The following is a 12,179-nucleotide window of genomic DNA, read 5'->3' on the forward strand; positions in this document are numbered from 1 at the left end:
CCAGAGAGGTCGCCAGGAAGGCAACCAAGACGCCCCTTCCCCGCCCTAAATCGTCTCCCAGGGCTGAAAGCAGCAGAAGCGGAGCTGAAGATGAAGACTTGCATCTGCACGGCACAAGCTCTGCAGGCAACAACACCCGCCGCCTGCAGACCTTGATTCCGCTTCTGCTGAAGCACAACGGGCTGCCATAAGCATCCCTGAGGAAGTTCACCACCACTCGCCATCGCACCAAGAACACAGGAAAACGCCAGCCGCCCAAAGAAGAACCTCGCCACGAAGACCATGTGGAGGAAACGGGCATGGAGGAGGAAGAGGAAGAAAATGAGGTCGTGGACGTAGTAGGCACCGACACAAGCCTACGCAGCCACACCACAGACCCGCCTCACCACACCACTAAATCCCCTTCTCCTAAAGAAGGATAATAAAAAGGATATGCAAAAAACTACCCCTGACGCTGCTACAACCACCAAGGGCATGAGCCTGTGGCAGTGGGACACAAACAGCAGAGACGAGGCACCACCGACCAAGGATTGCTCCCAGACTACGAGAAGATCATTGCCTACATAATAGAGGACTTCAAGACTGACAACAATCAACACAGCCAGCATACCAAGAAGAAGCGGCACCAGCGCCGCTAAGAAGAGGAAAACCACAGCAGAACGGGCCACCATAGCCCGTGTGGGTATTTTATGCCCACAATCAACAATAAATAATGCGAAGGAATTGACAATGTATATAAGATCCTAAAACAAAGATAATAAAAGTAACCCTGAACAGCTCTGCCTCAGCCAAAAAAGCAACAGAAACAGGACTACTTGCATTCAACATGAGCATTCCTCACTACAATATAAAAGAAAGATTTCATCCCCATTTTGACATGTATGAGATGTTATGCTATTGAGGACCACACGACCAATAACTGCTCCAAACCTAAAACATATGAAATATGTTCTGAATGTGCTGAGACAAGGCACACTTGGAAAACATGTACCAATATTACAAAATATTGCATCAACTGTGATGAGCCTCACCGAACACTAGTTTTCAAATGCAAGAAGAAAGGAGATAATCGAACAAAAAAAAAGCAAAATTTCTGAATACAAACAAAACATATAGCCAAACTGTCAACACTACTAACACACCTCACAGCAACCAATGGACACACATGCACTAGGATCATGTCGTGCATGCTTCACGGTCACATGATGAACGCTGTAAACCCAGGCACATATAATGACGATTTTAACAGAGCACTCTCACTCAATAACTTGCCAAAAATAAATTTTCCTTCAAACCCACCATCTAAGCAGATTCTGACAATGATATCAAAGAACAGCAACTCAGTACCAGAACCTCAAAACAAAAAAACAACAAGAAGGAAACTCACAAAACACTGACACCACACAAACAAACACTCCCATATCAAAACACATTTAACACAGACACAAATATAACAATGGAAGACACATAGAAACAAATAGAACCCGTAGAGCAATTGCCAGAGCTCGAAAAGATTAATGGACCAGACTTGGGAATGATCATAGTTGCAAAGAAGAGTAAGGGTTGGCGGAAGGCAGCTAAGTCTGAAGGAAATAGAAGATGGGATAATGGCAGGAATATACAAATGGAGCATCAGCAAAAAACTTCACAGAGGAGGAAATTTGGAAAAGCTTGTTCAATAATGTTAATCTTGATAATTGCTCTAGAGTAGCTGATGATAAAAAATCAATAAAATAAGAAATGGTTTGCCCAGTGAACTGACCCCACAAAACACAACAACATTGCAAGAAAACATATCCAATAGGCACACCATCATGCATATTCAATATATTATATAACACAATAGAAAACGTTAAAATAATTCAGCACAACGTGGCCACTGGAACACCAATAAACACACTCTAATTACAACCTACTCAATTGATCCACATATTATCCTAATTAATAGTCATGGTCTAAAAACAACAGAAAACATAAATATACACAACTCACTACCTACCTTATTAACACCAGTGAAGAACCACATGACGGATCGGCAATCCTAATTGCAATAAAACATAACATATCAGATGATTTTTGACACTGATATCTTGCAAATTCAGAAACAAGCACGGGAACCATCAACATAGCAACTACATATTTACCACCAAGAAGACCATACCTCCCATCACCGACTTTCACAAACTTGCTTCACAATCTCACCCTACCTATATAATAGGCGATTTGAATGCACATCATCCAAGCATTGACAATAAAGAGAAAACCAAGTACGTAAAGCCTTGATGATGCTCACAAATATCAATAAACTTACTCACATAGGACCGGATTTCCCATTTATATCTCATAACACCAGATCCACACCAGACATAATACTAACAAACAACAAAACATACCATAACATAGACATCCAGACTGGACCTCAACCTCATCTGACCACCTACCAATTATCATAAAATAACTGCAAACCCCATAAAATGGATACGTCACCGACGTATTTATTCAAGAAGACCAACTGGGATGAATTTAAGCGCGAAACAGAAATCAAAACACGTATCAACATAGATCCCTACATGGATCAACAAACACTAGAAAACTAGAAAAACTGAAAATATTAAAATATTGGACAACAGCAATAACATCTACCATGGCTCCACATAACAACCACACGATATAAAACAGTACAAAATCATTAGTTACCCCTAAAATAAAAGAACTCCAGTGGTGGGCACAACAACTAATAGAAAATAGCATGTCTTCTGGATGAAATTATTCTAAATACATCTCATATAAAACTATCAGGCAAGCTATAGTTAAAGAATGCAAACAGCAAAAGCAATAAAACTGGGAAAACAAAATAAAGAAAATAAATCATATGCCATTACCCTGGCATAGGTATTAGGCCATTTTGCTATTTTATATTTTTTTTTTTCTCTTTTCAGTTTTGTTATTTATATATACGTGGGACTATTTATATGGTACGTTCTGACGTCACAGCGTATCAGCCAATCAGCCTTCGGAGATATTGAGGCATGAATGGCAACACTAAATTCATATTATAAATGTCTCGCTGACTAATTTATATAGATATTATTTCTAGCCAATTCTGCTTTTTTTTTTTTACCAATAATTAAATCATGAAGCCCAAAAACGAAAAACAATAGTGAGTGATCGCCAGATCCATCAGGATTCACCTCTGCCAGGAAAGTAATGTACCTGAGTACCGGATTCGTCAGGATTCGCCTCAGCCAGCAAGTAATCGTCAGTGGATTCGAGTACCAGAGGCTGGTAATCGAATCCCTCCTGCCTTGTCGGATCCGGTGGATCCGGATCCAGTACTCGGATCCCGCCCAGCCCTACTCAGCAGAGCTCAGTTATTCTCAGACAGTAGTACCAGTTAGACGTACATCAACATGAGTGATGAGAAATCGTATTCTCAGAGGTACCGGAGTGTATGGGAGCATGATTCACTATTCAAAGATAAATACAAGTAGATATGCAATGAGTGGCCACAAACGAGCAAGGTAAACATTGTATAATTTTGGGCAGAAGTAAGCGAGAAGAAAACTCTGCAGGAGAGAAAGTTTATCCAAATGTATTATCATTGGCTTTGGCTTTACTGTCCCTTCCCTTTTCAAATGCATCGGTGGAAAGAGTCTTTTCGCGAATGAATAATATTCAAAGTCACGAAATCGACTACCTACATGTCAGATTAGTTGAGGAATTCTTCAAATCACATATGAGCTAATGCGAACTAACAAATCATGTGCTACCTTTACGCTATCAGAAATAATGGTAAAAAAATTTGATGCTAAAGATACTGGTTGAAAGGAAGTGGAAGAAGATGAATGGCTGGTAGATTAGGTAATAGGAATACTGAGGTAAACATGTAATGAAAGTAATGTACATGTACTGATATATGCTACATAAATCATGTATAAAGTAACATGTTAAACCTTCTGTCCTTAATTAAATTTGTGGGAATTTTTTGCTGGAATTGTTTTCATGACGTGAGAAATCTGTGGGAGAAATTAAGCCCATCTATGGGGATTTGACAATTTTGAAGTGGCAACTCTACGTGCACGTGGACTGGACAGTCAGCTAGCCGACACACACTGTTTGTTTTAGACAAACGATCTTTCTCTACCACCAAATTTCCTTTTCTGCCTTAGTGTCCGCCTGCTGGCAGAAGGTGAACCTCAAGGCTATACGCGTGAGGGGCCTTTAGAGGGCTGCCTTAAACCAGCAGGTTAGGTTGGGCAACAAGCTCGGGATAGAGTTAGGTGCAGTGCAGGGTGGTTGCGATTGATCGAGTCACTAAACTGGTCTGCATAGGCAGGCTCCTCCATTTTTTATCCACTAGCTGGGTCGTATGTCGGGCTTCGGTCCCTTGTAGGATTCTTTTACCACACATCACTACCACTATCTGCTCACGGCTTCACACACACACCTACACCCTGCACCGCTACCACTATTTACTCACGGCTTCACACACACACACACACACACACACACACACAACACTAAGACATCCATGCAACCATGGCGAGGGTCCGGATCAAACACCCTCACCCCAACAACCAGTCAAAATTGCAGCTTCTACGCGCCCTCTCGGAGCACCTGATCTACGCGACACGCATCATCGTAACCCCGGACTCCTTCATCGTCCTCACCCGTTCTGATGAGGACACTGACAACATCTTTGAAAAGGAATGCAACCAAACATTGCAAGAGGCGGGCTTCGAGCCCATCCTTCCTCCAGAAATGCGAGCAAAAAGAACCGTTCTTGTCTTCAACACCGACGACTACATCCTCTCTCACTCTGAGGAAGAAATCAAACAAGAAATCATCAACGAAAACTCATGGATCAATCAGGGAATTGATAACATCTTTAAGATCCCGTCTTCAAAAATTCTCAAAATTTGTTTCAACAGCACCAACGCTGCCAAACTGGCCACAGACAAAGGCCTACTAGCCTTCCACATGAGTGTACCACCATACAACATAAAAGTGGAAGAATTCATCCCCATCATCACATGCATGAGATGCTATGCTATGGAGCAGCATACCACTAACAAGTGCACCATGCCTGAAACCCACACAGTCTGTTCAGAGTGTGCCAGTGACCAGCACACATGGAAGACATGTGCCAGTGACCAGCACACATGGAAGACATGCCCATCCAACACCAAGAAATGTCTTAACTGTCATGGCCCCCACCGCACACTAGCAAACAAATGCCCGTTGAGAAAAAAGATCAAAGAAGACAAGAGGAAACAAAACAAAAACAGTGGCAAAACTTACAGTCAGGCTACACAAAATGCCCCCACCTCCAGCAGCACAACCACACACAACATCAACATCGATAATGACACAGCCACAAAGATCCTAACATGCATCCTCCATTCCCACATACACAACATGGCCAATCCGGGATCTTACAATGATGAACTAAACAGACTATTTAAACTTAACAACTTACCTGCACTAAACCTTCCACCCAACCCTCCATCACAAAATATCCTAAGCCTGTCGGCAGACTGCAAAATAAAAACCACTGAGGATCAGGACGCCAATGAACCCAATGAAGAAAAAGAAGAAGAAATAGAAGTTGACGAAGTTGAGGATGAGAATGATGACACACTAGTCACAACACAAGCTCCAGCAACAAAGACACTAACACAACCTACACCCACACAAAAAATCCAAGGTAAAAATATTGGAATAAAATTAATAAACAAAAGAACAGTTGGATGGCCAGATGAACCGGAACCAACCGAAATCAAGAATAACATAAAAAAGGGAATATATAAATTTACGTACACCTCTACAGCATACTCAGACAATGAAATCCTCAATCTGATCGCTAACAACAAAATCAATCTTTCAGGGGTGTGGACTACCTTGGACACTGCCAGCTTTAATAAGATCCGCTGTGGTGTAGAGCAAGAAAGCAACACCCAGAAAAAAGTAACCCGTACCACAAACAAATAAACTCATTCACACAAAACACACCACATTCAACACCAACAGATACAAACAAAACACTATGAATAACAGACACACAATCACCATATTACAGCACAACGTACACACCTGGAAAACCAACAAAAACACACTATCAAACCTATACAGGAATTAAATCCTGATGTACTACTGCTAAACAGTCACGACCTGCCACAAAACGAACACATAAAACTACACACATACCACACATACACCATCAACTCATCTGAAGAACCACACGATGGATCTGCCATCCTCATCAAGAACAACATAAGACACACACTAAAAGACAACTTTGACACAGATATACTACAGATTACATTAGACACCAACACGGGACCAATCAATATAGCCACCACGTACCTCCCCAGACGCCCCTACCTACCATTCACAGATTTCCACACCCTAGCCAAACAATCACAACCCACATATATCATTGGCGACCTGAATGCTCATCACCCATCACTTGACAACAGACCAAGCAACACAGTAGGGAAATCACTCATGAAGATGGTACAACTTAACCAGTTACAACACTTAGGCCCCAACTTCCCCACCTACCTCTCACACAACGCAGCCACCACACCAGACACTATATTCGCCAACAGTCACACATACCACAACATACACACCCAACAAGGACCTACCACCCCTTCTGATCACCTCCCCATCATCATCACCATCACATCACAACCCATACACATACACTCATCTCCAACATATAACATACACAAAGCAGACTGGGAAAAATTTCAGGAAATAGCCACTTTAAAAACACAAGACATAAACACGCAACCAGACATCACACAAAACACACTAGACTCCTCTATAGAACAATGGATCAAGGCAATAAAATATTCCATGACACAAGCCATCCCCACTTCCAACAAAAAGACTATTCTAAAACCAATCTACAACAACAAAATTAAAGAACTACAATTCTGGGCAAAAAGACTACTCAACAACAGCCTATTACAAGGATGGACATACACAACATATATTGCCTACAAAAAGATCAGACAATACTTAACCGAGGAATGCAAAACACAAAACAGAGTTAACTGGGAAAACAAAATAAAATCACTCAACACTCTCCACTCCAGCCCCCAAAAATTCTGGCACAACATTAAAATATTAAAAGGCAATCCATCCACTCCCACACCTTACATAATTAACAACAACCAGAAAATTTTTAAACCTGAAGACAAGGAGGTTATTTTCAGAGAGATATGGAGGAATGTCTTCAGAATAAGCCCACAAGAAAATCAACAATATGACCAAGCAACAGAAAATATGGTGGACGAATACTATAACAGGCACGCAGAACAAATACATCCATATAAACAAGGCGACCCACACAGACTCAACACAGACAACTACTACACACAACACATCACACCCACGACATCAAACAAACCATCAAAACATTAAAGAATAACACCCCAGGCGAAACAAAATAAACAAAACAATACTCCAACACCTACCAGAAGTAGCTCTTGAATGCTACACTAAATTACTAAATATCTCCTCTCTATGGGTTACTTCCCCGCCCTTTAAACATGCCAAACTAATACTACTACCAAAACCAGGCAAAACACCACAGATCCCATCAATTACCGCCCCATCTCCCTCCTTGAAGTCCCGGGAAAAATATACGAGAAAATCATAAACAAGAGAACACGCACATACCTCGAAACCAATACCATCCTTCCCAATACACAGCATGGATTCCGCCCCGCTCGCTCCACAGACACAGCAACCGCTACCCTAACAGAAGTATTAGGCAAAACACTCGCGGAGAGAAAGCAATGTTGCATAGCTCTCCGAGATGTGTCAAAAGCTTTCGATAAGGTATGGCAAAAGGGATTAAAATTCAAAATCAACAACACCGGCATGCCATCGCTACTTAAAAATTACTGTGTAGCTTTCTGACAATCGCACAGCAGCCATATCTCTACACAGCTACACAGGCCCACCATTCCAACTCCTCAGCGGGGTACCTCAAGGAAGCTCAATCTCGCCTACTCTATACACACTATACACACGACACACCTACACCTATCACAGACAGCACACACATTATATACGCAGACGACATAACACAAATCATCACATACGCTGGGAAGTCCAAGAACATGTTTGCCAAAAGTATTGAAAAAGAAATTAAAAACATCAACACCTTTGAACATAAATGGAAAATTAAAACAAACACGCAGAAATTCACACTCCTCCCATAGCATCAAGAAATTTAAAACCAGTTAACATAAATGGAAACAACATACCATATGCATCAGAGGCAAAAGTATTAGGACTCACGCTTGGTAGAAGCGGTTACGCGAAACATGTCCATGAAATAACAAGAAAAGCCCAGACAGCCATCAACACCATGAGACGTTTTCAAACACTGAACAACAACATAAAGCTACACCTAGTAAAAGCGTGCGTGCTCCCAATTCTAACATATCCTGCTTACGCCCTCAACGCACTATCTAAATTCCAAGTAAATAAATTACAAAAGAAACAAAACAAAGCACTCCGATTTGCTTTCGATATCAGGCACCCATACAGTCACACCACCGAAGAGCTGCACACACTTGCCAATATAACACCCATCAACATCACACTGTTCAACAGAGGAAACAAAACACTACACACACTTACACACACACTCAGAGACACCACATTCAACAATATCATACAAGAACACGAACACAACAAAGATCACCCATGGTTCAGAAAACCTATAAACAACCTTTCAAGCGAACCACCAGTTCCTATTTACACTTAACAACACCAACAACCCAGAAAAATTCTCCCAACTAAACTTACAATAAACTTATAATAAACTTATAAAATGAAGATGCAAAACACCTCAAGCTTCAACTCCGCTCCTACTCAAGATCAGACATCGCTGAGCAACCCCGACAGCTGATTGGCTAAAACAGTAAACACATTGAATGATCAGCAAGGCGGTTCGCCCGCCAACTTTACTCCCTACTACTATATTTCTTCTCTTTTCACCCCACTATTTTCTTCCACTCATCTCTTATTTCCCCCACTATCTATCCCACCCTTACTGTTACTGTTACTGTGCAACACAACACAACTCTTCGCAAGTTGAACGACGCCGTTACTACCATGCCTCCCAAAGCATCAGGAAAGGCTGCCAAGAAGGCTGGCAAGGCTCAGAAGGCCATAGCCAAAGGGGACAAGAAGAAGAAGCGGAGGAGGAAGGAAAGCTACTCCATCTACATCTACAAGGTGCTCAAGCAGGTCCACCCCGACACTGGCGTGTCCTCCAAGGCTATGTCAATCATGAACTCTTTCGTGAACGACATTTTCGAGCGCATCGCTGCCGAGGCATCCCGCCTGGCACACTACAACAAGCGCTCCACCATCACCAGCCGGGAGATCCAGACTGCCGTCCGTCTCCTTCTGCCCGGCGAACTGGCAAAGCACGCCGTCTCTGAGGGCACCAAGGCTGTCACCAAGTACACCTCCTCCAAGTAAACTGACTGTCAGTCAGCTAGAAGGGGGGAAAGAAGAAAAAAGAGCAACTGCTGTCTCAGACAGTATTCAAACCCTACCCGGCTCCATAGGAGCCACACCTGAATCCAAAAAAAAAGGAGACACAATATAGACAAGTGTGGATGGTGGTCGCCGCTGGTGCACCAGAGCCGGATGGATGGATATGGATGAGCTAGATGGCTGGCTCGTCATTAATGAGGCTCGCAACCGGGTCAGAGCAAAGAGATCCATCATCCACTGCACAACAGCAGCACCCCGTAGTAGTAGTAGTAGTAGTATGATGATGGTGATGATTAAGCGTACGTACGATACTAATCACGGCAGGCAGGCTTTGGAGGGTGGGTGCATTCATGCTCTTCTTCTTCTTCTTGATTAATGATGATGCCTCCTATTTCAGTAACATAACGTTTTTCATCACACAAAGCTCAGGAAGCACACAGTTATTATAGCTTGTAACATGAATCTTCGCTCCTTTTTTTTTTTTTTTTTTTTTTTTTTTTATTTCTTTTTTCTTTCTTTTTTTCTTGACTGAATTGCAGTGAATCAATCAATCAATATATCTACAAATCAGATTGGAGGAAAGCAGTCATTCTCCATCGGCCACCGACATACTACTGATCAGAAACATGCACATGGAATATCGGATCCTAGACACAGAGAGGAAGGTTGAAGAAAGAAAGAGAGAGAGAGAGAGAGAGAGAGAGAGAGAGAGAGAGAGAGAGAGAGAGAGAGAGAGAGAGAGAGAGAGAGAGAGAGAGAGAGAGAGAGAGAGAGAGAGAGAGAGAGAGAGAGAGAAAAAAAAAAAGTCTTCTAATCAGGAAATCGCTCGACCATACGGATCAAAGCCAACCCATTCATGGTCTATGTAATATTATTCTCTTTAGATAAAGCACCTTTGGCCCTGAAGAGGGCCTAGATATTGTTTGTTGTTGCTTGCTTGCCTTGGATGACACACTTATTAGGCACGCTCGCCACGGATTCGACGAGCCAGCTGGATGTCCTTGGGCATGATAGTGACACGCTTGGCGTGGATGGCGCACAGGTTAGTGTCTTCAAAGAGACCCACGAGATAAGCCTCGGAAGCTTCCTGGAGGGCCATGACAGCGGAGGACTGGAAGCGGAGGTCAGTCTTGAAATCCTGGGCAATTTCACGCACCAAGCGCTGGAAAGGCAGCTTCCTGATAAGCAGTTCGGTGCTCTTCTGATAACGGCGGATCTCACGGAGGGCCACGGTTCCTGGCCTGTAACGGTGGGGCTTCTTGACACCTCCAGTGGCAGGAGCAGATTTGCGAGCTGCCTTCGTGGCAAGCTGCTTGCGGGGCGCCTTGCCACCGGTGGACTTGCGGGCCGTTTGCTTAGTACGTGCCATGGTGAGTAAGTAAGTTACTGCCGCTCGGAACGAACAGTTGGGCGAGTTGAGCGCTTAGGCTGGCACTTCTTTAAATACGGTTTGCCGGGGCCCAACCTTGCGAGAGAGAGAGAGAGAGAGAGAGAGAGAGAGAGAGAGAGAGAGAGAGAGAGAGAGAGAGAGAGAGAGAGAGAGAGAGAGAGAGAGAGAGAGAGAGAGAGAGAGAGAGAGGGACAGAAGGATCCCACCGACAATTCTTGACTTTTTTTTTTTTTTCGTTTACTTGATTTTACCGGATATGTGCATAAATCGCAAAATTAGAAAATGGAGTGATTTTCACGCGCGTCCCCCCCATTATCTAGCTGGGGCTCTCGCCCCCAACCCCCAAATTTGATTTGGCTAATTTGCATAAATTTGCATAAAATTTCCATAAATTAGAATAAATTAGCATACACATTGGATACAATAGCCCCTACTTCAATGTTTTATTCATTTTTTTTTTTCATTTTTATTTTGTTTTTCTTCTTCAGACTTCAATGGTTAATATCCAAGCTCGACAGAGCACAGCACACGTCCGTGCAGGTGGTCATTCTTATCCCCCCTTTCCCCCCCGGCACCAAGCTAGGCTAGCGGTTCGATGCAATTTCTCTATAGGAGAAAAAATAAAAAATTGTCAGTTCGAGTCCTCTCTTATTCATGTGTGTTTAGAATACACAGTTTTGTCTGGTAATCCAGGCACGAGGTAGTACAAGAATAAATGGATGAATTAACAAAGAATAAAATAAGCAGGTAAAACAATATAAGAATAGACAAATCAAACCTTCTTCTTCTTCTTCTTATTATTATTATTATTATTATTATTATTATTAAATAATAATAATAATAATAATAATAATAATGATACTACTACTAATAATAATAATTAAATAATAAATAAATAAATAGATAAATAAAAAAATAATGGAATGCCAACAACATCTGGTGTTCCCAGGCGGTCACCCATCCAAGTGCTAACCGGACCCAACGTTGCTTAACTTCGCTGATCGGACGAGAAGCGGTGTGTTCAACGTGGTGTAGACGTTGGCACTCGATGTGAGATTTTAGGCCCCTTTAAATCGGATCGGATCGGTGTGGTGATAGACTCAAGAGAAGAAAAGAAGAATAGAGAGTAGAAGATAAAGTATGGTTGAGAGTATGAAGGAAGTGGAAGTTTGAAAGATGACGGAATAGCCGTCATATAGAGTGGTTTATTTGTTACATTGGTATTTTTTTTTTTATTCATTTTTATTATTTTTTATTA

At 42.2% G+C, this 12,179-nt stretch overlaps 1 protein-coding gene and 1 non-coding gene across 2 annotated transcripts; one reads left to right on the plus strand and one right to left on the minus strand.

The window, feature by feature from the left end:
• Positions 1-9,138: 9,138 nt before the first annotated feature.
• On the plus strand, positions 9,139-9,540 carry LOC123500711 (histone H2B). Its single transcript, XM_045249352.1, has one exon. It carries the CDS (start codon positions 9,142-9,144, stop codon positions 9,511-9,513), a length of 372 nt encoding a protein of 123 aa, XP_045105287.1. The 5' UTR covers positions 9,139-9,141; the 3' UTR covers positions 9,514-9,540.
• Positions 9,541-11,845: 2,305 nt separating this feature from the next.
• Positions 11,846-11,964, minus strand: LOC123500713. The gene has a single exon (XR_006673437.1). It is a non-coding gene; the product is annotated as a 5S ribosomal RNA (ribosomal RNA).
• Between the last annotated feature and the right edge of the window lie 215 nt (positions 11,965-12,179).

Source organism: Portunus trituberculatus, unplaced genomic scaffold (assembly GCF_017591435.1).
Source record: "Portunus trituberculatus isolate SZX2019 unplaced genomic scaffold, ASM1759143v1 PGA_scaffold_473__1_contigs__length_34903, whole genome shotgun sequence".
Taxonomy (NCBI): Eukaryota; Metazoa; Arthropoda; class Malacostraca; order Decapoda; family Portunidae; genus Portunus; species Portunus trituberculatus.